We start from the raw sequence: 24,568 nt of genomic DNA, 5'->3' as shown, positions 1-24,568 counted from the left end.
TGTTGTGCCAGTACCATACTGTTTTGATTACTTTGTAGCTTTGTAGTATACATAGTGTGAAGTCAGAGCGCCTGGTTCCTCCAACTTCATTTTTCTTTCTCAAGATTGCTCTGGCTATTTGGGGTCTTTTGTGTCTCCATACATTGAAAACCACAAAACTGCTACAATTTTTGCTTCAACCATCAAAGGTCTCAGAAAACTTGAGAAGAGAAAGAAAACCTATTCCATTTACCCATGTTTTTACTTTCCATGCTCTTCCTTTCTGATGTCTCGAGGTTCCATTATTATTTCCTTCCTGTTTAGAGAGCTTTTCTTTAGTCATACTTCTAGGGTAGGTCTGCTGGTGAAAACTTCTCAGTTTTACTTCTGAGAATGTCTCAATTTCCCCTCCCTTTCTGAAGGATATTTTCATTAGAATTCTGGAATGACAGTTCTTTCAGTCCACGAGAAATGTGCCATTCACTTCCAGGCCCCCTGGTTTCTGAGGAACTTGCTGCCATTCTGTGTTAAGACATCACCACCGGGAGGAAACGAGTCTTCTGTCTGGCCCATTTTTACGTTCTTTTCCTGCAGCTCTAGTTTTGAATCTTACTGTGAGGTCTTGGTGTGGACTCCTTTGGTTTTACCTTATGCTCATCAGCATTTTGAATCTGAGCCTTTACATGGCTTTGCCAAAGTCAGGAAACCGTCAGCCCTTTTTCTTGGAACATTTTTTTCAGCTCCCCTTTTCTGTCCCTTGTTCTTTGAACATATTCCATGAAAATCATGGGGAAGAAAGTTGAAGCAATTAACCTCCGAGAATTCTAGATATTAGCAATAAGGAAGGTGAGAATTCTGGAGCCTGGGGCTTTGGGGTTCTCCCAAACGCACTACACAGCCAAACGCCATGGACTCCATGTCTGTGTGCTTTCCCTGGTGACCCTGGGCACTACCAGTAGTTCCCCCAAAGTGGTGTGTCACTCAGTTCAGGCCAAAATAATGACAACTGAATATAAGAAGCTATCCTCAGCCCTCTCCCTCTCACACCAAAACACTCCTACTCTGCACGACAAATACAACAAAACCACAGCTTCCCTGGTGTGAGCCCAGAGATTCTGACTGGAAAAACAGGTCTGATTAAAAAGTACACCCCAGGAGATTCTGAAGGACAGACAAGCCTAGGTCACCCTGGTAAGTATGGAAACAAGCACAGTGCCCCCTGCATCATGCTCTGATCCCTTTGGTGTCCGTGCGGGGTATGTCACCACCATGCAGTGCCAACTGACTCAAAAATGGGTTGCTTTAACTCCCTACATGTTCTTCCATTTGTTGTAAGAGGAACTTAGAAAAACCTAACACTAAACTTTGAAAGAATTCTTAGTGAAAGCGGAAGTTCTCAGTTTCTACAGCACAGGTCGGTAATGGCACTTCCTTTTTTCCATCTGGTCTGTGCTCCCAGAGAAGGCGACACAATGATGCTAACCTTGGGTACACACAGCAGAGAACACTGTGTGCACAGTTTCAGCTCACATCCATGCAACAAGTTACATATTATACCAACCTGGATGTTTACAGAACTTTCTTTAAAATCAAATTCACCATTTTTTGTAGCCATTCGATCTTTAAAATTAAATTCTCTAATATTTTTCTTGCACCATGCAAAGTAGAAACTGTTAAAGTGAGCTTAAATTTCTTTTTTTTTTTTTTTAGCCTTGGAAGAGCAAGGCCTCAAAAAATTGGGTACACACTCAGAATTGTTCCTCTTAGAAAAATTAGTAAAAGGCAGAAGATTTATATAGTCTGAAGATAAACCAGAGTATGAGTTTCAATATTTTATTAAAATAGCATATTTAACCACTTGTTAACCAAGAATATTAATTTTGTCCCACCCACCCCAACCCCATATGCAGCACGACACAGTAGTGATTTCAAATATCCTTGATCGTGATAACCAACAGAAACATTTCAAAGTCAAGTTTGCAACTAAAAACTAGACCTTGGAAAAATTCTGCATTAGAAGAAACATCACAAAGCTCTCAAGCAGAATTCTTTTCTCTGCCTGAGAATTAATGCAGTATGCCACCCCCGACATTACTGCCGGTCTGCTTTTTCTCCTCTATGCATACAATAACGTCTCATTTATAAGTACCCACTTCATAAATAAATCGGCATTTTCACCTCATTTAATGTTCCTTTTCAGCTTCACAAAGAAACCAGTAAATAAAACTGTCGACGACAGTCACGACATAGGCTCTCACAGCAAGATAAAAAACTTGAAAATATGCAGAGATGCATCGACGCTATTTTACATAAAAAGATTTTAAAAAGTGCAAGGCAAAATCTGCAGTTTTTTAGGGGAGTTTTTAGGCACATCCATTTCTTAAAGCAAGCTTCAGTATGAATTCCAGTTTTTTTCTTCATGACACCTGTTTTAGTTAGTCTTTCTTTAAAAAAAAAAAAAAATACATCCTGTCAAGTCTGAAAAAGGGCATCTATGGTCCTGAAAGGCGAGGTTTTCAGTTATGGCGTGTCCGTCCTTTTTTTATCCTTGCCGGCTTTGGTTTGGGGATGTACTGATTATTTGCCTGGTACTCGAGTTCTTTCCGGAAGTAGTGGATGGCTTTGTTTAACCCTTCCTCCAGTGGGACCTGTTTAAAGAGAGGGTGAGGATGAGGGGCAGCCCCCGCCTGCATGGTGCACTAGACCAGCACGGTGCTCCCTTCTTCTCAGAAGTCTCCACGGAGGAAGGTGCTCAGGAAGGCAGCCAGGTAAGAGCCACACACCTGACTCTCCTGGGGACACCCACCCTTTGGACCTTCACCCCTGGGGACCTGACACCCTCTGCTCTGTCACCACCCCCGTGGGACCCAAAAGCCTCTGCATCATCACCCACCCCTCGAGGGACCTGACACCCTCTGCTCTGTCACAGCCCCCCCAACCCCCCGCCCCGGGACCTGACACCCTCTGCTCTGTCACTCCCAGGGAATCAAAACCATTGCACCTTCAACCCCGGGGAGTCTTCACCCTCCGCACAGGGACCCGGGACAACTGGGCAGCCTCATAATGTGGAGGCCGCCAGAGCAAGCACGGAGCAGGAATCACAGCAGGTGCCCACGTCGTGCAGACACCACAAAGGACAGGAAAGCAGCAGCCCAAGGGCAGCCCACCTGGAGGACAGTCAGCCCGGGGAACGGGGGACCCTTGCCCCAGGAGGAGGGCAGTTCAAGGGGCAAGGGACCCACCCCCAGGGAGGGGGGCAACCAACCCGGCAGGGACAGATGAACCCACGCTCCAGGTCGGGGCAGTGAGTCTGGGGAGAACCCAGGTCCCAAGGAGAGGACCAGTCAGCCCAGAGAGGACTCACAACAAGGAGGGGGGCAGTCAACTGGGGGGAAAGGGGATGGGGAGGGGGACCCAGGCCCAGAAAGGAGAGCAGTGAGTCCTGGTAGGACAGTCAGCCTGGGGGATAGAGGGACCACAGCCCTAAGGGGGCCAGTCAGCTTAGGGGGAGAAGGGACCCACACCCCAGGTAGACTCAGTGAACCAGGAGAGATGAGGGACCATGCCCCAAGAGAGGGGCAGTCAGCGTGGGAGGACACGGGGACCTTCGCCCGAGGAGGGAGGCAGTCAGCCTGGGGGTACGCACACCTCGGAGATGGGGCACTGAGTCCTGGGGGGACAACCCATGTCCCAGGGAGAGGGGCAGTCTACCAGGAGGAGACAAGGAGAGCTTTGCCCTGGGGTGGGAAGGAGACTTTTGCCCAAGGAAGGGAGCAGTCATCCCCAAGAGGGGTGGGGGACCCAGGTCCCAGAAGGGGGGCAGTCATTCCCAGGGTGGGGGGACAGGGGATTCTTATCCCAGGAAGGGGCAGTCAGCCCGGAGAGGACCCAGGCTGCAGGGTGGTAGGCTGTCAGCCTGGGGACTGTGGGACCTTCATCACAGAAAGGGGCATTTAGCCCACAGGGTATACAGTCAGTCCGGTTGGGCCAGTCAGCCAGGGGGATAGGGGACCCATGCCTCAGGAGGTAGGCAGTCAGCCTGGGGGACCCTCATCTCAGGGGGGATGGTTGAGGGGGCCCCATGCCCTGGGGGGCGGGAGTCAGCCTCTGGAACCTGGGGACACCAGGTCCAGGGGACAGCATTCCTGGCTTGGGGAGCCACACTGGGAGGCTGAAGGCCTTTAAGAGGACGGGAAAAGCTGGGAGGTCTGCAGTTTGCAGGCTTCGGCTTCTCACTCACCCACCCTGCTTGGCCTGCGTGGGGGCCAGTTGGGATGAGGTCAGACAGGTAATGGACACCAAGGTTGGCTCTCCTCACCCATGACACCCTGGCTGAATGGACGGCCAGACCCTGCAGGGTTACTCAGTTCTAAGCCTGCACCGTCGCCCCCTCAGTGCAGCTTTCCAAGTGAAGCCAGCGAAGTGAGACCCTCGATGGCAGATGCCCCAAGAGTCCAGGTCACAACCCGTAATGGAGGAGGAAGGACACAGGCCTGGAGAGGACCCTGCCAGGGCTGCCCCACTCGGCAGTACCCGTGAAGGATAAACATGGGGAAAGGCCTTCTCCAGGGGTGGCGATAGTCCCGACCCCCTCTTACCACTGGCTCCCACCCCAGCATCAGCTTTGCTTTCTTGATGTCTGGTTTCCTTTTCTGGGGGTCATCCTGGGCTTCAGAAAGAAACTGAATTTCACTCCCACTGCCTGAATTTAAGAAAAAAAAAAAACAGAATCAGGAACCACTGAGGTGTGATTTTTATACATGAGCGTCAAGTCCCACCTGCACAGGAACACAGATGCAGACGGTGTGATATGTCCTAGTCCCCTCGCTCTGGCTCCACAGGCCTGAGCCACCCTGAGGTGGGTGAGTGGGCAGGCCCCACGCTGACCACCACCCTCAGCCAACATGGCCTTGTGCCCATTGCCCACACCGCAGATGCCCCAGTGAGCCATCCTCCAGGCATGAACACCCTACCAGAGCCCCTCGCCTGCAGTCAGGCCACCTAACGAGCAGCATGCAGGGGAGTGAATGTGGGCCAGCCCTGGTCAACACCTTACATAGGCCTGGCCACCGACACCCTACAAGAGCCACCCTGAGCCTACACAGCGATGTCCAGCCACCCTGGACAGACCACATGCAGAAGGATGGAAGCCTGGCCGGTCCAGCTTCCTTGCTGGGCCCACACCCTGCCAGTCAGCGGAATGAAGACATCCCAGTGACCTCTGGCCAGGCCTGCAGAGGGAGGCCCCACTCCAGGATCTGGAGTGAATAAAATAGCTGCTGTCTGAAGCCACTGGTGTTTGGGGCTGTGTGTCACACAGCCGTCCTCCTGGGATTTACACAAACTTCTCCACTTCAGCGTGAGCACGACCCTGAGGATCTGGTCACATGCAGACTCCACTCTGGGACATGCGGGCAGGTCTGTGGGTCTGCATTTCTCACAAGATGGTGATGAAGCTGCTGGTCGAAAGGCCTCACTCGGGGTGCCAAGGCCCAGGGTCCAAGGTGAGCTTCCCCACTGGGGAAAGGTGGACAGACCCCCAGTGGAGACGCCGGGGAAGAATGTAAACAGAGGCTGCTGAGATTTCTGTCTGAGGAAGACTATCCCCTGTCCTGTCCGACTGTCCAGGCTGGTAGCAGACAGCTCGGTGCCAGGACAGACCACCCCAGGCACTGTAGCTGGCTAAAGTGGGGGTCTGGACAGGCCCACATCTTGCTCACGCAATTTAGCCAAACCCATTCCAATCTGGTTGTGTCTGAAACTCTGATTTCCTGATCGACCGTGGGAAGCAGACATTCCTGAGACAGGATCCTGGGAGCCCCAGGACACCTGTGACAAAGGGCACAGCCCGTGGACGCCAGCAGCTCACGAACAGCTGGAAATACACAAACTGCTTGTGGCTTAAGAGCACACCCTCTCTGGAGCCACTCCCAGTGTCCACACCACCTGCCCCCTCGGCCAGGGCGGCCAGGATGGCCAGGACTGCATACGGAACCTAAAGCTGGCCACCAGACTCTGTCAGAAGCACACAGGTCAGCATTGCCCTCTTGCTTCCTGAAGTCCTGTGCTCGTCATGGCCAGCATGTGGCACCAGACAGTGGTCACCGGTGGAGAACTGCTAACCACGTCACATCTCAGGCACCAGGGACAACTGGACGTTCCCGCTGTGCAAAGACCTGATGTCACCACAGGGACCCAAGCCAGCCCCTTCCCCTTCATCTTTCCATTACTTAAAGCATCTCAAAACAGTGGGGCGCTCCTGACCCAGTTCTGCTTCCCATCCAATTCAGTCAGCGAGTGTTAACCATGCACTGTCCAAAGTGTTACTAACCGACAGGCCAGCTTCGCTCAGCGAGGCCCCTGCCCCTGTTCTACTCACCAACGAGGTTTTTGATGAGCTGAGCAAATTCTAGGATGGTGTGTTCTTCCGGGTTCCCCTGAGGAGGAGAGGGTCTCTGGTTAGCAGTGTCGATGCAACAGGACGCCACCACCCACATCCCCCGGAGTGCTTGCAGGCTCACGAAGTCACTGGACGCCCACCTCCATGAGGGTTCCGCAGGAGGCACAGCACGGCTGGGGGCTGCACTATGCCTGTCCCCGCCTTGGCCTTGGTCGGGGGCAGCTAATGGGGACACATCCCCTGGTCCAGGTACAGGATGATGTCCAGGAGCAAAGGTTCTGTAACCGCAGTGTTGCTGGGCAGGAAAGCCTGGTTCTGCCAGCAGGCTCCCCCGGGACACTCGATACCCCAATGGGTAGTGAAGACCCCTGAGCTCAGACACAAAGCCCGACAGAAACGAAATGTATTCAGAGATGTGGGCTGCGGGCAGCCAACAGGAGAGACAGGACGTGGTTGAAGGACAGCTGACTTCTAGGGGGTTTGAGGAAAACCATTTTCTCCTTCTCTTCCTCCCCTACACCTTCTAGCAGCCTCAGCCCCTTCCCTTTCCAGTCCTGCTCATCCCATCATGAGAGACCACCATGAAGTCTGGCAACTGAATGTCCTAAGTACTCTTTGTTCTCAATCTCCTAATTTCCTCTGAAGCAAGATGATGACAGAGGCAGGCAGGGTTGTTTTTGTTTAACTGCTAACTCATGTCCGACTCTGCGAATCCTGGACTGCAGCCCCCCAGGCTCCTCTGTCCACGGGATTCTGCAGGCAAGAATGCTGGAGTGGGTTGTCATTTCCTTCTCTAGGGGACATTTCCGAATCAGGGATTGAACCAGCATCTCCTGCATTAGCAGGCAGGTTCTTTACCACTGAGCCACTGGGGAAGCCCAAGGTTGTACCATAAATATATGGAGAGTTTTCTGCCAGCAAGAACCAAAAACAACAAGCTGCTCTGCAGAGAAGTGTGTCCTCCAGCATAAGGGGCGAAAGGCTGGAGGAGACAGCAGGATAAACCACCTCCCAACCCTGCCAGGAGTGCCAGGGGCTACAGGAAGCCAGACACAGAGCTGCCCAAGGTGGGTCTGGGCCACCCGCAGCCCTGGCAAGGGAGGGAAACAGTCCTAATCCTTTACTTTCTATGTCCCTGGAAAGCGAGCTTTATAATGACTAGCTGCAGGAGAAGAAGGGGATGACAGAGGAGGACATGGTTGGATGACATCACTGACTCAACGGACATGAGTTTGAGCAAACTCTGAGAGACAGTGAACGACAGGGAAGCCTGGCATGCACAGCCATGGGGTCACAGAGTCAGACACGACTGAACGACTGGACAACAAAACTGCACGATATACGATGGAGAAAAGACATACAAACACCCCCACTACCAGCAGACTTTGCGAGCTCTGAGACCTAGCCTCCAGGTGGATGGAGTCAGGTTAGTGTTTACTATGCGGTTCATCCATCCTTTGCAGACACCTTACATCTTGGCGGACTCCTGTTTCAATCTGTTCTGTGATTTTTCCTCTAGTGCTGGTTAAGTGGCAAACAGGTTCATGGGCTAAGCTTGCTGACAGCAAGTGAACCACAATAGGAACCGGACTGCTAAGCAGGCAGTGGGTGGCGGGGATGGACTCACCAGGTTGACGGGGCTGCTGACGTTGCTGTTCATGAGTGCCACAAGGCCATTCACCAGGTCACTGGAAAAGAGGGGAGGCCGCTCAGGTGCCCGCTGATGCCCACAGGTGTGGTGCATCAGACATCAGCCACCTCCCGGGAGGAGAGATGGGACATCAGAATAAAATCCTGCACGCTAGAGGGCGTGGAGGATGCTCAAGTATTCTAGGAGACAAGGTGGTGTTGGGGAGCTGCCTTCTGTGGGCAGGTGTAGACAGACGACTGGACAGGATGGGAGCTGAGAGATGGGGCTGAGTTCCCTACGCTGTGTATTTCTGAAACTGTTTAACAATTAAAAAGTAAAAGTAGACACACATTCAGAAGAGATGGTGTTTATGCAAGTTTCTGAGGAAAGACGATGTTTAACATGAACCCAGGTAGTTGGCCCATGCGGAAAAGCAGATGGTTTTTAAAAAAATAAGCTCCCCTGCAAAAAAAAAAAAAAAAAAAAGAACTCCAGTATGTGAGTCCTATACTAACAAGTCAGATAAAGCAGATAACCCCAAGCATTAAAATGAGTTCCCTGGCCCTCCGGGCCTTACCTCCCCCCAGAGCCTGCGGCTCCCAGAGGGAACTGTCGGGGTGTCTAGATGCTGCCAATGGACTGTGAGCAACTGGGCCATGATGGGGACTGTGAGGAGGCAAACTTGCCCTAACCAAGGTTTGGTTCTTATTTATAGAACCATTAAAGGGTGGTTCTGTCAAGAAAAAAAAAGTAAACTTGTAAAAATGACACCTCAGTGCTACGTAAGCACGGGCTAAGGCATTCCCCCAGCTGTTTCTGTCGAGGTTGCCGGGGTTCTGCACACGTGGCCGCTGGGAAACTCTTTCCTCCTCCATCACAACCAGCAAGGAGCACGTTGCTGTGCTCACCTCTGAAAAAGGATCTTAGTGTTTCCTCTCCTTTTCATTGAGGGGGGAAAAAAAAAAATCGGGGTGGGGGGGGTTGCTATTTAGCAAACACTGTTTTCTAGGATCTTGTTTATAACCAATGGGTGTTTTGGGAACATGCCTGAAGTCCACTCTGCTCTTGCAGATCAAGCACAGATGCAGATAAACACTCGGTGACCCAGGATGTTTCCTCTCTCCTAGAAACGAACACAGGCCCCTCCATCACTATGGCGGTAATGACCACATCCCAACTCCCCCTCTGATGACACACGTCTCTGCCTGTTTTGAATGACACTGAAAGCTCCTGTTCAGTAGCATCCATGAGTTTTTAACACTGAATGGTGGGGGGGGGGTCCCCATACTAAGCTGGAAGGTGATAGCATCATGTAATCATTCGGAGGAGGTGGAAATGGGGCATGCATCTTTTGTGCAACAGACCTTCCACTTCTAAGGTCAGAGTTGCATAGATTATACCCATTTAACCTGAAGTTCTTTTAAAGTGTCATTCTGACAAAGCTACTTTTTAAGACAACACTGCATTGCGTCTGTGATGGGGTGAGGATGCAATCTGCCTACGAGAGGACCAGGCACAGACAGGACAGGACATCGGCGCACAGGCCACCCTGAGACCCCAACAGTCACCCAGAGACTGTGCCATGCTACTCCTGGCCAACCATGGATTTTGGAAATGGGTAACTTAGTTCCGCAATGCAAGGCCCCCACATTGTGCATTTTGATTAGTAACTGTGAAGTAGAAGAGTCTCAGTGTCTATAAACCAGCTTATTTAAAACAGCCTAGCCCTGGTGAGCTGACCATCTTGGCCGAGCCTTGAACAAGGTAGAGTGGAGGCCAGGAAAGCTCGTTCCCCAAGTTTGGGGGAGCCTCATGTATCAGGGCCCAGTGACCATGGAAGCAAGACCAGCAGATAGCACAGCCCCATGAAGAGACATTCTGCCCAGAGGGTCCCCAGCAACACTCCAGTGACCACATCAAGGTCCCTCAGGCTGCATGTTGGTGTCTGGTGAGGGGCACATGGACTGTGCAGGGCAGGCAGCAAGGTGCGTCCTGTCCCGCTTGGGACAGAACGCAACCCATGTATCACGTGATGCTTAAAAGACTTTAACAATCAGCAAAAAAAAAGCATCTGAGAGGTTACTTTAAGTGATTTCATATCTGATTGATGCCTTTGAAATAAGAATGTGTTTTGATTGATGTCTTGTTTACTGCACAGACTCTGGAATATTCCATGAGGTGGTATGGCTGGAGGAGTCTGGGGTCCTTGATGAGGCTGTTGGAGGAGATTCAATGTGACTAAGATACCAAGATCCCCGAGAAGTGCGCAGACGGGGAGGGGTGGGATGGAGATGTGTCAGTAAAGCAGGCGGTACCTGAGAGACACGCCCCTCCCCCAGCACAGTCCTCACACTGACACAGACCTCGCCCACTCCCTCAGCACGCACGGCTCTGGGGTCAACTGCCCTGACCTGGAAACAGGCGGCTAGGTTGTGCTCAAATTCCTTCTCAGAATATTTGGGCAACAAAGTGGGCCAGTGACAAGATGGTCTCAGGCACTGCCCTCCTGGCCAACATACTAACAGGTGTGAGAAAAACACTGCTCATTATATACATTTACTCACAACTTTCCTCTGGACTAAATGTGAAAATTCACAAACACTTGCAGGAAAAAAAAAAACAAACTACAGTGATTACATGTTTAATTTTTTCTCTCTTTTAAACCAGGTAAAAGTTAGGGTGACTCCCTGGGCCGGGGTGGGGCTGGGGGCTACCTGCCACCACTTCCCCCGACAGCACCCCTGGGGTGGCCACAGAGCTCCAGGAATGGCGTATTCTAGTGCACAACGTATCAAACACCCAACTAGCGTGTGCCCAGTGACTCAGGACACCACAAAACGATGCAGGATCCACCATCTCCTGGCACGTGGGAGAATGGTCTGGTAGATGTAACTGCTCACACACTAACTCTTAGAACCTAGATTGCACTGTAAAACTTGCCACCAACCAATCTGGCTGACAAAAACCTAGATTTAGGAGGATGACCGAGAAAATGTAAATATTACCTGCGAGATAATTCAACAGTTATTAAAAATGCTTTTAACTGCATGTAGTTTTGACACCACATTCCTTGACAACACGACACTTGGCCTTATCTTTCCCTCAATGAGGACGATCTCGTCCACCCAGGAGGCCGTGTCCACAGGGTCTGATTCCAGCATCTGCGAGTCTGTTGGATGCAGAGGCCAGCACCTCACCGGCCTGATCTGGAGCCCCCGGGTGACCGGCAGGGCCGGTGGGTCTGCCGACCAGACACTAGGTGGCAGCAAGGGACCAGCATGCCTGACCTCCGCTCACAGAGCTCCCAGGTACCCATGCAGGAGCAGAGCAGTCTGTCCCGCCCAAGGCTGAGCAACTCAGATGGGAGCTGCGGCCAGCCCGGGGTCTTACCTGACATACTGGAAGGCCCTCGTCTGAGATCCAGATCCGTACACCTGCAGGGAGATGACAGTGAGGGTCCTGAAACCACAGACGGGGACCTCAACCCTGATGCCCTCGGGATCCAGAGGCTGTGGCTCCAGGCCCTGCCAGGTCACGCGGGAGAGGGTCCAGCCCCCATGGATGACACCCCAGGGTTCCACTGTGGGAGGGCCTCCACCAGACCTGGAACCTCCCCCAGAGGCACCTTGAGGGGCCCTGAGTACAGAGACACCCCTCCCAGGGGAAGGGGCCCTGAACAGGGAGATGCCCCAGGGCCAAAAGCATGTAGAGAGGGGTCTTCACAGGCAGACCCTGTGCCCAAGGCAACAGGGTGTCTGTGCCTGGGGACAGAGTGACCTGAGCCCGTCCTCAGTCACAGCTCCCATAAGCTTCCTCCCTCCCTCCCTCTGAGGGCAGCGGGGACATGGGACTCAGGGCCAGCTTCCCCGGATGGGACGCCCTTACTCCGAGCCCCACAGACAACATCCCCACGCCTGCCCGCTGGCCACGCACTGTGAGCGGCTCCCCCTGCAGCGCCTGCAGGATGAAGTTGCTGACCACCCGGCCATCATTCATGTGCATTCGGGGCCCGAAGGTGTTGAAGATCCTGGCCACGCGCACTTCCACGCCCTCCTGCAACAGAGAGAATGTGAGCCCTGTGCCCCACAGATGAAGGATTCACCATCACCGTGCTTCGTGGCTGCTCCTTCCAGATGCAGGGGCTTTGCCCTGCACACACGGGATGTATGTGCTCTGTAATCAAGCCTGGAGTCTGCAGAGTCACCCCAAACTCACAGGAGCCCTGGATCCCACTGCCAGGAGGCCCTGGCGTGAACACAGTGCAGAAACCCGAGGCCGTTAATCGGGGCAAGAGGAAATGATGGGTGTACATTTTTTGCCCCAGTAAATAAGTATCTATTTTCTCAACAAGCATCATGTTATGCATCTCTTTCCCAATCTCTTTCACATCGTTTTGTGTAAACTAATCACTCAACAGAGATTTAAATGTCAGTGAATGTTTAATAGCTGATTTGAAGCAAAGTAAGACAACACTTTGTCCTGGGGAAGGACCACATTGTACCTACATCCCCTTCTGTTCTGCTGAAAAACTCACCTGTTTAGTGAAAAACCAGACCACCTAGCACCTGATACAGTCGATTAGCTCAATGCCTGGGAAGATACACACTTAACACTGATTACAGCAATGGAAGTCCCACGTGGTGAGACTGCGGACCTTCACTCTCTTCTGCACGTTATTTCCAACTTTCCTGTTTTCACTACAATAAACATCTATTACTTCTGTAATTGCGGAAAACACACTTTCAAACACGTAATCAGGAAAGAATGTATTTTTTAACCCCCCCAAACCTTCTGCAAACTATTAATTTCACAGGCTGCTTTGTCAGTGGTAACTGTTTCTATCACCTACTCTGAATCAGTGAACTCTTAGAGCAATCCACCAGACAACAGACATGTATCTCCTGGACCGAAGGGCTCCCCCAACCAGGAGCAGGTGAGGGCTGTGGAGAGTGGGGACCCACACATGCCCCCAAGCCCACAGGGCAGGCCTTGTGGGGGCGCGGCAGACATGAGTCTTGGGGCAGGCGTGCTGACCAGAACCCACAAGTTACTTGGCACTGTTGGCCCAGATCCCACTGTCACAAAAACTGCTGAGCCTGTGTCCACGGGCAACTCCTAGACTGGACACCATGACTGATCCCTGTGTACACTGTCCCCAGGGGGATGCCCACTGTCACCCTGACCACCACGTGACTTCTGCACACAGGCAACATCATCTGCTCGGGTTCTTGGTGGGCAGCCCCTGCAGGCGGCACCTGCAGCAGACGCGCTGGGCAGTGAGTGACACCTTCTGAAGGCCACCACCCAAAGGACTCCCACTAGGTACATTACTGTACAGATTTTTGAGACAGTGTGACTCTCTCAAGACCTGTGCATGGGCCACAGGTCCTGGCATACAGTCAGTGCTCAATAAATGCTGGCTATGCTGCTACTAAGTACCCTTAGTTATTATGAGCTCATACCTCATATGTACACTTACAACATTAAGTTACGCTACTAATTTTTTAACAAAAACTGAAAGTTCAACAATAATGTCCTATTTGTGCACCACCTTTATTTAGCTCCGTAAAAGCCAAGAAATACTCCCACAGTCTGAACACAAAAGAAAACAGCCTACAGTCTACAAACCTATCACACGATAAAGTGTAATTATGTACCCTCACGTGCTCAAGTTAGTGTTCTTAGGCACCAACATACACAGAGGCTGTTCCTGGGAGACCGGTTTAACTTTTGGTGTCAAAATATCCTGGGCTCAAAAATGCTGCAGGTAGCACTGACATAACTACACTACCACGTGTGAAACAGACGGCCCGTGGGGAGCTGCTCTGCAGCACAGGGAGCTCGGCCTGGTGCTCTATGCTGACCTGGAGGGGTGGCGGGGGGGGTGGTGAGGTGAGAGAGCCTCAAGAGGGAGGGGATATGTGTATACACAGGGCTGAGTCACGTCACTGTATAGCAGAAACTAACACAAGATTGTAGGGCAATTACGCTCCAATTTAAAAAAAGATGATATAGGTGTGTCTTTTCTAAAACTGATTAAAATAAATGAATAATACAAGTCATTTGCCCCAGAGAAACTTTGAAAGCGATTAGTTCAGCCAAGAAATATGAAATATGCAGAAAAATGTAAATACCTACATCAGCACAAGGTTGTTCAGTGGGTCTTCAACACTTGTGAAAGTTAAAAATATAAGGAAAAAAAGTCCCTGGTAATTACACCCTCCGCTTAAAAAGAAACAAAGTGTTCAGGGCCTCCCAGCCCAGCCCTGAGTTCTTGGCGCTGGGTACCCAGGCAGCGCCCACCCCACCTTGCACAAAGGCCATGGACAACTGAGCTCCGACTGGGCCATGATGATGAACCTCAATCCAAGGCTGCTCCCAGGATGGATGCCTGCTAGTCTTTCAGTCCTCAGAGCTTTCAGTCTCAGAGGTCTCGTCTCTCAGTCCGAGAGAAACAGGTCTCCCTATCACAGAGGCCTGCCCTGAAAACACCTGGCCACAGTCATTTACCTACATGTCCCTCTAGTAAAGAGTATGTCAGTGAGGACCCCAGAACTGATCAAGCACAACGGATGGCCTGCACATCTCACTGGTGTCTGCACAGCCTTCAGGTGGGCGGCACAGGGCCTGTGAGCAACAGCTCCCGGCCCAGGGCAGACAGCAGGAAGCCAGGTGGGAACCCAGACCCCACCCCTCAGCTGGGAGTGAGAAGATCCATGGGCAGGCCACAGCACAGGGTGACTAAGGAGGCAGGGACTCAGAGGGTGAATAACAATCCCTGAAGATGCCCATGTGAAAGCAAAAATGAAGTATACCCACTAGATAACAGAAAGAGAAGTAAAAAGTTAAAAAAAAAAAACCGTCTACCGACCCGGAGGCCTTGGGAAAACTGAAGTACTTATTATTAACTGCTGGTGGGCAGTTAGTCATAAAGCTGATCCAGCCACGCTGGGGTCTTCAAAACCCAAGGCTTCATCCCCAGAAATCATTGTTTAAAAAAGAGACAGGGGAAAGGCTGCTGACAACACCATTAATTTACGACAGTGGGGAACCGGGGAACCCGACCCTGGACAGGGTCAACCATGGTCAACTGTACTCGATCCAGCACAGTGACCTGTCTACACCACCAGCCCGCGATACCTGCTTCATGTAGGCATAGCACATGGTCTCAGCGACTCGCTTCCCTTCGTCATAGCAGGCTCGGGGTCCTATGGGATTCACGTGGCCCCAGTAATCCTCAGTTTGTGGGTGGACTTCAGGGTCTGCGGGAGGGCGGGGGGTGGTGGTGGAAGAGGAAGCACTTTCAGAACCTCCCTTTGTTCAAGTTCACATGTTTGACAGACAATGGATAACAATGATGCAAAACGGAGTTTGGGAAAGACCAGGATAAGCATCTCATCTGGAAAGACACCTATCAGAGGGGATTCGGGATTTCTGCTAAGGGCAGGGCAGGCTGGACACCCACAGAGAGGCCCTGAATGCCGCAGAGGACCAACAGAAAAGGGTGGACACAGACACCTGCTCCTCGGCTTGCACCATTGGGGCGGAAATGCCAGAGGTTCAGAGGGGGTGCCAGCTTCACCCCCTCACAAAGCCGCTTTGCTACTCCAACAGCGAGGGTGCAGGGGACACATCATCTCAAACCCGTTCCCCCTTCAGCATGGGGGGCCGGCAGACCAGATGGGGTTGCCTGCAGGCACCACTGTTGGAGCAGACCTGGGGACCTCTGAGAGTCACCCTAACATCACTCACAAGCTGACGTCAGAGGCGAGATGCTAAGTGAGGGTAGTAGGGGGTCATGGAAAAGACGTCCGGGACAGGACAGGGACCATCAGGGCACTGAGACAGGAACAAGGACCTGGCCTCGCTGCTTCTAGGACACGTGACACAATGGGCCTCCTGGTACCGCGTGGGGACCTGCCAAGCTCTGCAGAGTCCAGAGGTGGGAAGCACAGGGACACAAGGTCCCCACCTCTCAATGCCCCTTCCTGGAGCTGGTGGGAGGAGGGCACTGCCTGGATGTCAGAGTTGTGGGGCTGTTCTGCCTTGCCAGTGGAGGCAAAGAGCAGAGCTGCGTCACCAGAACTGCAGCTTCTATGATTTTTTTCACTTGGTTCCCTTATTTATTTTTTTAAGAGGCATCTCTTCCCACATTGCCCTCTCACTTCCTGGCCGTGACAGCAACGCCTGGAGAAAATCACACTGCATTAGCAACTGGCTTCTGCTGCATCCACTAACTGGTTCTCCAGAACCCTGTGCCTGCGGGCAGGAGCCCCTGAGTGGACAGGGCCCTCAGCCCCCTCTGAACGCTCACATCTTCAAGGTTTGGGGCGGGGAGGGCAAAGCAGGCACCAGGGTTTTCTAGCTCCACCTACTTAAGGCTCTCTTAGAACCTACCCTAAAACAGTGGAGGCGACCAGCACACGTTTGTCCCCCCACCATCTGTCTCCTAACCCCTGAGCTTTCGGGGTTTGGAGAGTGGAGGGGGTGGGGGGGGGGCTCTTTCACTAAAGAGCAAATCCTCTGGCTAAACCAGCAAAGCCTCCGTGATCTGACTCCTGAGGTGCCTCTGGAGCAAAGACACTTCTGTGGATTTTTAAGTGGCTGCTGCTTGTTGGCAAGGTGACATAACCGAGTCCTGGTGGGGGAGGTCCTGCAGCAGAAGAAAAAGGCTCATCCCACCCGGAGGAGGGAACACCTTGGTCGCTGCCCTCTGGAGAGGAACAGCCGGGAGGGCCTTTTGGAAACAAGTCTAGACTCACTGGTCCCTTTTCCCTCCTGCTGTGACAGGAGCCAGCTGTCCAGGGGGACGGAGTGATACCCACTCACCTCCGTACACCTCTGAGGTGGAGGCCAGGAGTAGACGGGCCCCAACTCGCTTTGCCAGCCCTGTGGAAACATGACAGGACACTGTCAGCTTCAAGGGACACGGAAAACACAAGCGCACAGTCAACTGAAGGAATGGTTTAGTACAAATGGTATCTGGTCATCCATGCATTGTAAGTTATCCACTCTTGCTGCATCTACTTTGGAATCTAAATTCAAACTGTAAGAAAAGCACAAACGAACTCCCAGAAACACAGCAGTTAGCTGGACATGTGTAACTGTGAACAGGGCCAAATGCACGGTCTGTGGGCTTTATTATAAGGTATGACTTGGGGAATTTTATAAAGATTCCTTCACCTGAACGTAGCAACCAGCACTCCATCAGGTAACTACCCCCACCCCCGTAGGCAGAGGGCAAGGTCCTTCAAATTCTGGCTGCCACTCTCTCCCTGATGGTCAGCCTTCTAGCCTCTGCTCCCCACGTGCCCTGGGCACCTCCAACTGTGCCCAAGCGCGTCTCCTGTTCAGGCACCTCTGCCCCACTCCCTCTTTCCTTTGAGGTCCTGCTTCCGCAGGAGCTTCTGCAAAGCAACTGGCTGTGTCCGTGTCAGCTCTGACCCCTTCTCGCCTTCACCCCTCCCAGCAAGAACGGACTACTGTCACCTGCAGTGCTCAGGCCAAGCTCTAAGACAGCTGTCCCCAACCCTTCCGGCACCAGGGGCCAGCTTAATGGAAGACAATTATTCCAAAGACGCGGCGGGGGCTGGGGGATGGTTTGGGGACAATTCAAGCAGATTACATTTACTGTGCACTTTATTTCTATTATTATTACACTGTGATATACAGTAAAATAAGGACACACTTCGCCAGGTGCAGCTTAGCTGTCACTTGCCACTCACTGGCAGGGTTCTGACACGAGTCTGCAGCTCATTTATTCAGGTCTCTGCAGTCATACCTCTCTGCTCGTGATACTCTGTAACTGCAGCCACTCCCTGGCACTAGCGTCACTGCCTCAGCTCCACCTGAGATCAACAGGCAGTGGAGTCTCATAAAGGGCTCTCAACCTAGGCTCCTTGCATGTGCGCTTCACACTGGGGTTCATGATCCTACGAGAATCTAATGCTGCCCCTGACCTGACAGGAGGCAGAGCTCAAGCAGAAATGTGAGTGATGGGGAGCGGCTGTAAATACAGATGAAGCTTCACTCGAGGCTCACCGCCTGCTGTGCGGCCCGGTTCCTAACAGGTCATGGACCAGTACCTGGAGCCCCTGCTCTAAGGGCATTTCAAGGCATCAGCTTTGGGAACCTCTCCATCCCTCCATCTCCGTGGTTGCCAAGTCCCCAACTGTAACCCTCATCTGACCTATCCCCTGTCAGCGGATAGGAGGGAGCATCCTGTAACAGGTGGGAGGAAGGTCATCTTTCTAAACACCGTGAGCATGGTAGCTGTTTCTGCACTGCCTCCAGCTCCACGTGGAGGCGGGGTGGGGGGCTGGAGAGAGTTGGGGGCAGATGTGTGCAGTGGTAAGAACAGGGGTGTCTCCACCAAGTGACCTGACAGTCAGGACACAGTGCCCTGAGTTAGAGAAAGCATCCTTCACCTTCCGCAGAGCCCACTGCCCCGAAGGTTTTGTCTAACAGACTGTGCTCCCCTCCCTGCTGCCCTTTTCTCAAATTGAAATGCAGGGCTATTTCCCAAACCCAATTACAGAATCTGCTTTAAATATTCCATAATTAAATCCACTTTTCACTTGACATTTAAAGAAGTGGTTCCCATCTTCACTTTGCACCTAATCAAAACCCTTGGTTTTTAAACCCATGGAAACAAAAGCGCCTCTGACCTCAACAACCCACATGCGTGTGGCCTACTCTCTGGATTTGTCTGTGGGCTCACACGCAGCCACCCGGGGCGGTGTTCACGCTCACCTTCCACTTTCAGGGTGAGGCCTGCAGTCAGTCTGGAGCTCATTTCCTCAACCCCACGAGGAGGCTCTCCCACCCTCAACTCTGTGGGACCAGACCATGCCCCACCTCTCATCAGAATCTTCTAGCCCCGAGGCACACATGCCACAAGTAGGTGAAGTGCAGGAGGGGCAGGCGGCCACTTGGAAGGCAGGGGATGTCACTGAGGCAACGTAGACCGATTCCCACAGTGATGGAGCCCCATGCTGAGTTGTGACGGCAAACCCAGTCACCCCGAAAGCATGCATGGGGAAGGGGGGCTGAAGAACAGAACTGTCAGGATCCAACTCCTAGTCCCAACACCCTGACTGTCTGCAGGACGAGGGGCCGACTCACCCAGCATGTTCAGGGTCCCGATGGTATTGGTCTTCAGTGTCTTGATGGGGTTGTACATGTAGTTGGGAGGAGAGGCAGGAGAGGCCAGGTGGTAGATCTGGTCCACTGTGGGGGGTGGCAGGAGGCAAAACACACCTGTTACTTCGAGGGACTACACTGGAAAACGCTGACCTCCCAGAATTGGACCATGTGAAAACGGCGCTCATGTAGTTTTCAGCGAAATTCTACTCATCACCTTTCATTCTTCTTAGAAACTAGCTTACTTATGCGACTGGAAGAACTTTGAACAGAAACAAAGTCTGATCATCTGGAACAAGAGTGTGCCGGGGCCCCTCAAGAGGCCTGTTCCCCTCTACCTGGAATCAGTCTGATAGCCAAGTGGATTGCTCTCTGAGAAGATCTATCCGGATAAAGTGCTCAGACTGGAAGGCAGACTGAGTTCTCAGACACAGAGAGAAGTGTGAACATCAAGATGAACGACATTTTAAGTTTATAAAAACAAATCTGACACAAAGGGTAGGGAAGTGTGGGAGATGAGAGCTTTTGTTCCGTTTCTACTTATCCTGCATATAAACACCAGATCTGGAGGTGGGTTTAGAGCCATGAACAGCAAAATGTCTGGATCCCACATGACTCCCCTGGTAGAGGTAACGCTTTAATATCAGTGCCCTCGACCTCAAAAAGGAATGAATAAATACAAATCTAAAACAACATTCATATGGAAACTCAAGGGTGTCCAAACAGCCATGATAACTTTGAAAAAGTGCAAAGTTGAAGGACTCACATTTCTGATTTCAAAACACAATACAAAGCTATGGTAACAGAAGGGTGTGTTACTGGCATCAAGACATAGAGACCAAAGGATCAGAGAGGACAGCTCACAAATGAACCCTCTGTGTATGATCACACGATCTCTGACAAGGGTGCTGAGCCATGCGGTGGGGAAAGGACAGTCTCTTTGCCAAGTGGTGTTGGGAAAACTGCACATCCACATGCAAAAGAACAAGCCTGGACCCTGATCTTACAGCACACAAACCCAACTCGAAGCAGACCAAGAGCCTAAACACAAGACTTAAAGGAAGAAAACGCCCAGAAGGAAACATGGGAAAAGCTGCATGACACTGAATTTAGAAAAGATTTCTTGAATCTGACACCAAAAGTAAAGGAAACACAGCAAAAATAGACAAATGAAACTACATCAAACATTTTGCCAGGATCAAAGGACACCATCAACAGAGTGAAAAAACAGCCCACAGAATGGGAAAAAATACTTGCTAATTATATGTGATAAGCTAATATTCAGAATATATAAAGAACTCCTAAAATGAACAACACCACAAAATCAACCAACTTAAAAGATGGCAAACACTGAATATATTGAATATATCATCCAAAGATGATACACAAATGGCTAATAAGTGTATGCAAAAATGCTCAATGTCACTTATCAGAAACACGCAAATCAAGACCACACTGAGGTATTGCCTCACATGGATCAGGATGTCTACTACCAAAAACCCCCCCAAAAAGTAACAAACGCTGTCTTCAAGGATGTGGAGAAACTGGGGCCCCTGTGCACTGCTGGTGGGAATGCAAACACAGCAGCCGCCATGGGAACAGCGGGGCATTCCCTCAGAATACTAGAAATGGAATCGACACAGGGTAAGACATTTCACTCCTGGGGTTACAGCCAAGGGAGTGAAAAAGCAGAGTCTCAAAGAGGTGCTCGCGCTCCCACACTCACAGCAGCGTTAATTACAGTGGCCAAGAGGTGAGAATCACGCAGTGTCCCTGGACAGATGACCCAATGAGCAAATGACTGCCCCCTCGCCCCTCCTGGGAGGGCTAAGGCACGCCCTGTAACACGAGACCTTGTGTTGCCTTAAGCAGTGTCTCCTTCCTACAGGGACACGTCCTGGCTGTAACAGTAAGGCCCCAGTGGCCTCCCAGTCACTGACAGTCTCCCGGAAGAATTACGGGCAGGACAGCGGGGGAAACTTCAGAACAAGCATAAAAAATCAGTCATGAGAGGTGCTAGGCAGATACCACAAGGCATTAATAACCAAGGTGAACTCTCACTACCCAGGAAAAAGTGCTCAGAGCCTGCCCACTGCATGACACACTGCACCCAAAACAAGCATGATGTTCAAACCGCTGAGCTGGGGGAGGGCGACCGGCGTGGCGATCTGTCCATGCTGGCTGCCGGCCACCAAGCGACTCTCCTGCCACCCCGTCCCGAGAACAAGGCTGCATGCCGGAACCGCAACTGGGAAAACAAGAGCCTTGAGAAATGAGCCCGAAAGAGCTCAAGTTAAAGAGTGATTAAAACAGTAAGTTCTCGAGTTCTCCTTTCTCACATAATTTCCTTAAATAGGTTCAAAGTAGTGTTCTTGGCAGGCTGTGGGCATGTTATTTTTATGCTGGGAGGAAGACGGGCCCAGGGTGGGGTGGCCACAGTGCACTGGCCCTCCTGTGAATTCTGAAAACCCAGGCAGTCTAACCCCAAATGAATGAATTCTGCACACGTGAGACATAGATACAGAAAGAAAAAGTGCTCAAAACTAACAGCTCGTGAGATAATTCAAAATTACTGCTCAGAATCCATACAAAAAAGAAAAAATCAAGTGCTATCTCCTACCAAAGGGGAAATCCACAGAGAAACAGGCGGAATATTTACATCTTCCTGCAGTATTTTTCTTTATACCGTGTTTTTTTAACCAAGTTCCCCGCGTGACCTGTGTCAAACCTCTGCTGTGTCACGGCCACTCGTGGCCACACGGCACACACAGCCTGACCACTGCTCCCCGACACCAGCATCTATGATGGAAAACAGGGCTTAAAGATACAGAACTTTTCAAAGTGTAAAGACCAAATTTCTCTTGGCACGGAAAATTAAGATTGGGATTGTGCCTTGACTTCATATCAAATAATACTGACTTAATGCCAAGGGGAGGCTGCCTGCTTCAGGTCTGGCCCAGCACCGGATCAGCCACCAGCTGGCATGCCTGCCCGACCCCCACGATAACAAGCCAACGTGCTGGCTTCCCTGGAGGAATTCCACGTTACATGGAGGGTCTCAGCCCCACAGCCTCTGCGTTCGATGCTTACACTTGCACCATCACTGTAAGTGGGAAAATTTTTAAATTACTGAATACAATTCTACAGAAACATTCCAATCTGAGGGGCACTCTTCAAATGCCCACAGAAACACGGGCCCCAAGCTCTCAGCAAATGCCATTTTCAGTCCCACCTCTTACCAGCACCTGGCAGGGTTGCGGGGTGGGGGGGTAGGGTGAGGTGTTGACAACTCCCCCCACCCAGATCTCCCCTTGGATTCCTCTGCCTGGTACAAGGCACTAACAGAAAGGGCCCAGCACCCAGGGCTAACAGCTCACCCGACACGTGTTCAGAGAACTAACCGTGTCCACCACAGAGAGGTGACAACAGTGCCCAGGACATGGCAGTGCACCTCGGGGTCGCTACTGGCAGTGGTCAGGCTGCCCGTGGCTCCGGGCTCCTGGATGTCCTCCCAGGGCACCGTCAGGGCCAGGACCCAGCTCCCCAAACACGAGGGCCTCTCTGCCTGTTTCCTTCTCTGCAGACACGCTGCCCATGAAGCGGGGGGACAAGCTCTCAGGGAAGCTCTGGGGAGTCACAGGCTACACACATCAGGAGCTCCGACACAACCCAGGGTGACGACAGCAGTGACCTCACATCCATCTGGGCACTTCCCAAGCCACGTCCACTTCCTGGACGGCCAGGTGCAGCACACAAGTCCCGCCCCCAGCAGCATGGGGTAACGAAGCTGCGCTATGTTCACGCCATGGGGAGATGCTAACAGCACAGAGTGGGGGAGATGTGTCTCTGTAAAAAGACCTGGTGCAGCCGCACAAAAGAACACGACTAAGTGCCAAAAAAGAAAATAATGATAAAATAATAATGAAGTAGCACTGCATGAATGATACAGAACGATCATCAGGATACAAAAAGCAAGGGGGAAAAAATTCAGAGCAACACAAAAAAATGCTACTTTCTCTACCGTGGGGAAGAATCATGAATACCTGCTTGTGTTAACTGGGTCACAGAAGGGAACTGCAGATGAGCGAATGTTAAGAGCAGTCTCCTAGAGTGAGGTGGCAGACAGAGGCAAGAGGAAGACTTTTTAAGGCATTTCTTTTTAATTAAAAAAAAAAAAAATTGAACCATATAATTTATATTGCCTATTAACCATACATTTAATCTAAAAAGATCACATTTAAAGAAATTATTAGATATTAACAAGAACAGAGAGAGCATTTTTGGATATGAGGATTAATTTTCTATTTTCTTTTTTATACTTTTCCAAATTTTCTGTAGCATCTGTGTATTAGTTTTATCACTAGGAAAGAATCATCTTTTGAAAGGAGAGAAATAATTAAGATTCTCTTCTATGTAACTTTTAAAATTTTGTTTATTTTTTATTATTTCTGGCCTTTTAGTTAGTTAATTATTTCTGGTCTTTGTGGCTGCTCGGACTTAGTTGCTCTGCAGCATGTGGGAGCTCCCCAGATCAGGGCTCAAACCTGTGTCCGCTGCATAGAAAGCCAGACTCTTAACCCTTGACCACCACATTCTATCTCTCAGCCCCCGTGACCCTCCCATCTCTGCAGACTCCACTTTACCCACCCGTGTCCTCTGCACATGGATCAGAGGTATTTAAACAGTCATTCTGGTAACTCCATGTCCCTGCTACGTCTGCTCCAGGTCTGATGTTGGCTTTGCCTCTTCAGACCGAGTCCTTACTGTGGACGCGCACCATGCACCAGGCACAGTGGGGATGAACAGGCTGGACACAAGCTGCGCTCGCTGCCCTGTAGCCCTCGAGGTCAGAGCTGACCCCCTGGGACCTCGGTGTGGTCTCCCTGGTTGTCCCTGGGTTTCCCTAGAGACTCTTCCTTACCCGGGGCCCTGGGATTCCTCTGGTGCACCTGTTGTCCTCGGAGTCTCCTTGAGGGGAGGGGGGAGTGAAGTGAGGGGAGAGGGGGTCCCAGGATGGGGTCTCCTTGTTGTGAGCCTAGGCTGGGGGCATCCCTCCATGCTGGTCAGGCTGTGGGGGGAGGTCGCCCCTGAGGAGCCTTCAGGGGAGAACTGGGTGATCTGTGTGGATTTTTAGGAGGGTTCGTTCCCCCCACCCTCTTGCCCCTTGCTGGAAACCTGTCACTGAGAACCCCTCATGGGGCTCCTGGAGGGGAAACTTAACACAAGGGCCCCCGACCCCCAGAGCTGAGGCTGGGACTTACAACCCATCCACACTGTCCCAGCCCCTGGGCAGCTCCCACTCACTTCCGCCCAGTCAGGCACACCAGGTATGCCCAGCACCATCTCAGGATCCCAGGGGGCAGTGTGCCCTGGGCCTTCTGTCCCCTGCAGGAGCAGAGATGGCTGCCGGCCATCAG

General features: G+C 51.6%; 1 protein-coding gene and 1 non-coding gene across 3 annotated transcripts in view; both read right to left on the bottom strand.

The window, feature by feature from the left end:
• Positions 1 to 1,687: 1,687 nt before the first annotated feature.
• Positions 1,688 to 1,799, bottom strand: LOC112448952 (U5 spliceosomal RNA). The gene has a single exon (XR_003037401.1). It is a non-coding gene; the product is annotated as a U5 spliceosomal RNA (small nuclear RNA).
• UXS1 (UDP-glucuronate decarboxylase 1) overlaps positions 1,799 to 24,568 on the bottom strand; it is a 57,226-nt gene continuing 34,456 nt past the window's right edge. For both annotated transcript variants that reach the window (NM_001206064.1, XM_005212786.5), the window contains exons 7-15: positions 19,134 to 19,238; positions 16,839 to 16,898; positions 15,150 to 15,271; positions 11,943 to 12,062; positions 11,400 to 11,443; positions 8,007 to 8,067; positions 6,359 to 6,416; positions 4,578 to 4,681; positions 1,799 to 2,627 (exon numbers count right to left, since the gene is read on the bottom strand). In NM_001206064.1, the coding sequence (NP_001192993.1) occupies positions 2,496 to 2,627; positions 4,578 to 4,681; positions 6,359 to 6,416; positions 8,007 to 8,067; positions 11,400 to 11,443; positions 11,943 to 12,062; positions 15,150 to 15,271; positions 16,839 to 16,898; positions 19,134 to 19,238 (806 nt within the window). In that variant the 3' untranslated portion in view covers positions 1,799 to 2,495. The remainder of the gene's footprint in view (positions 2,628 to 4,577; positions 4,682 to 6,358; positions 6,417 to 8,006; positions 8,068 to 11,399; positions 11,444 to 11,942; positions 12,063 to 15,149; positions 15,272 to 16,838; positions 16,899 to 19,133; positions 19,239 to 24,568) is intronic.

This window comes from Bos taurus, chromosome 11, assembly GCF_002263795.3.
Source record: "Bos taurus isolate L1 Dominette 01449 registration number 42190680 breed Hereford chromosome 11, ARS-UCD2.0, whole genome shotgun sequence".
Lineage (NCBI taxonomy): Eukaryota > Metazoa > Chordata > Mammalia > Artiodactyla > Bovidae > Bos > Bos taurus.
The sequence above is the reverse complement of the archived record's forward strand: the minus strand, read 5'-3'. Positions and strand labels throughout refer to the sequence as shown.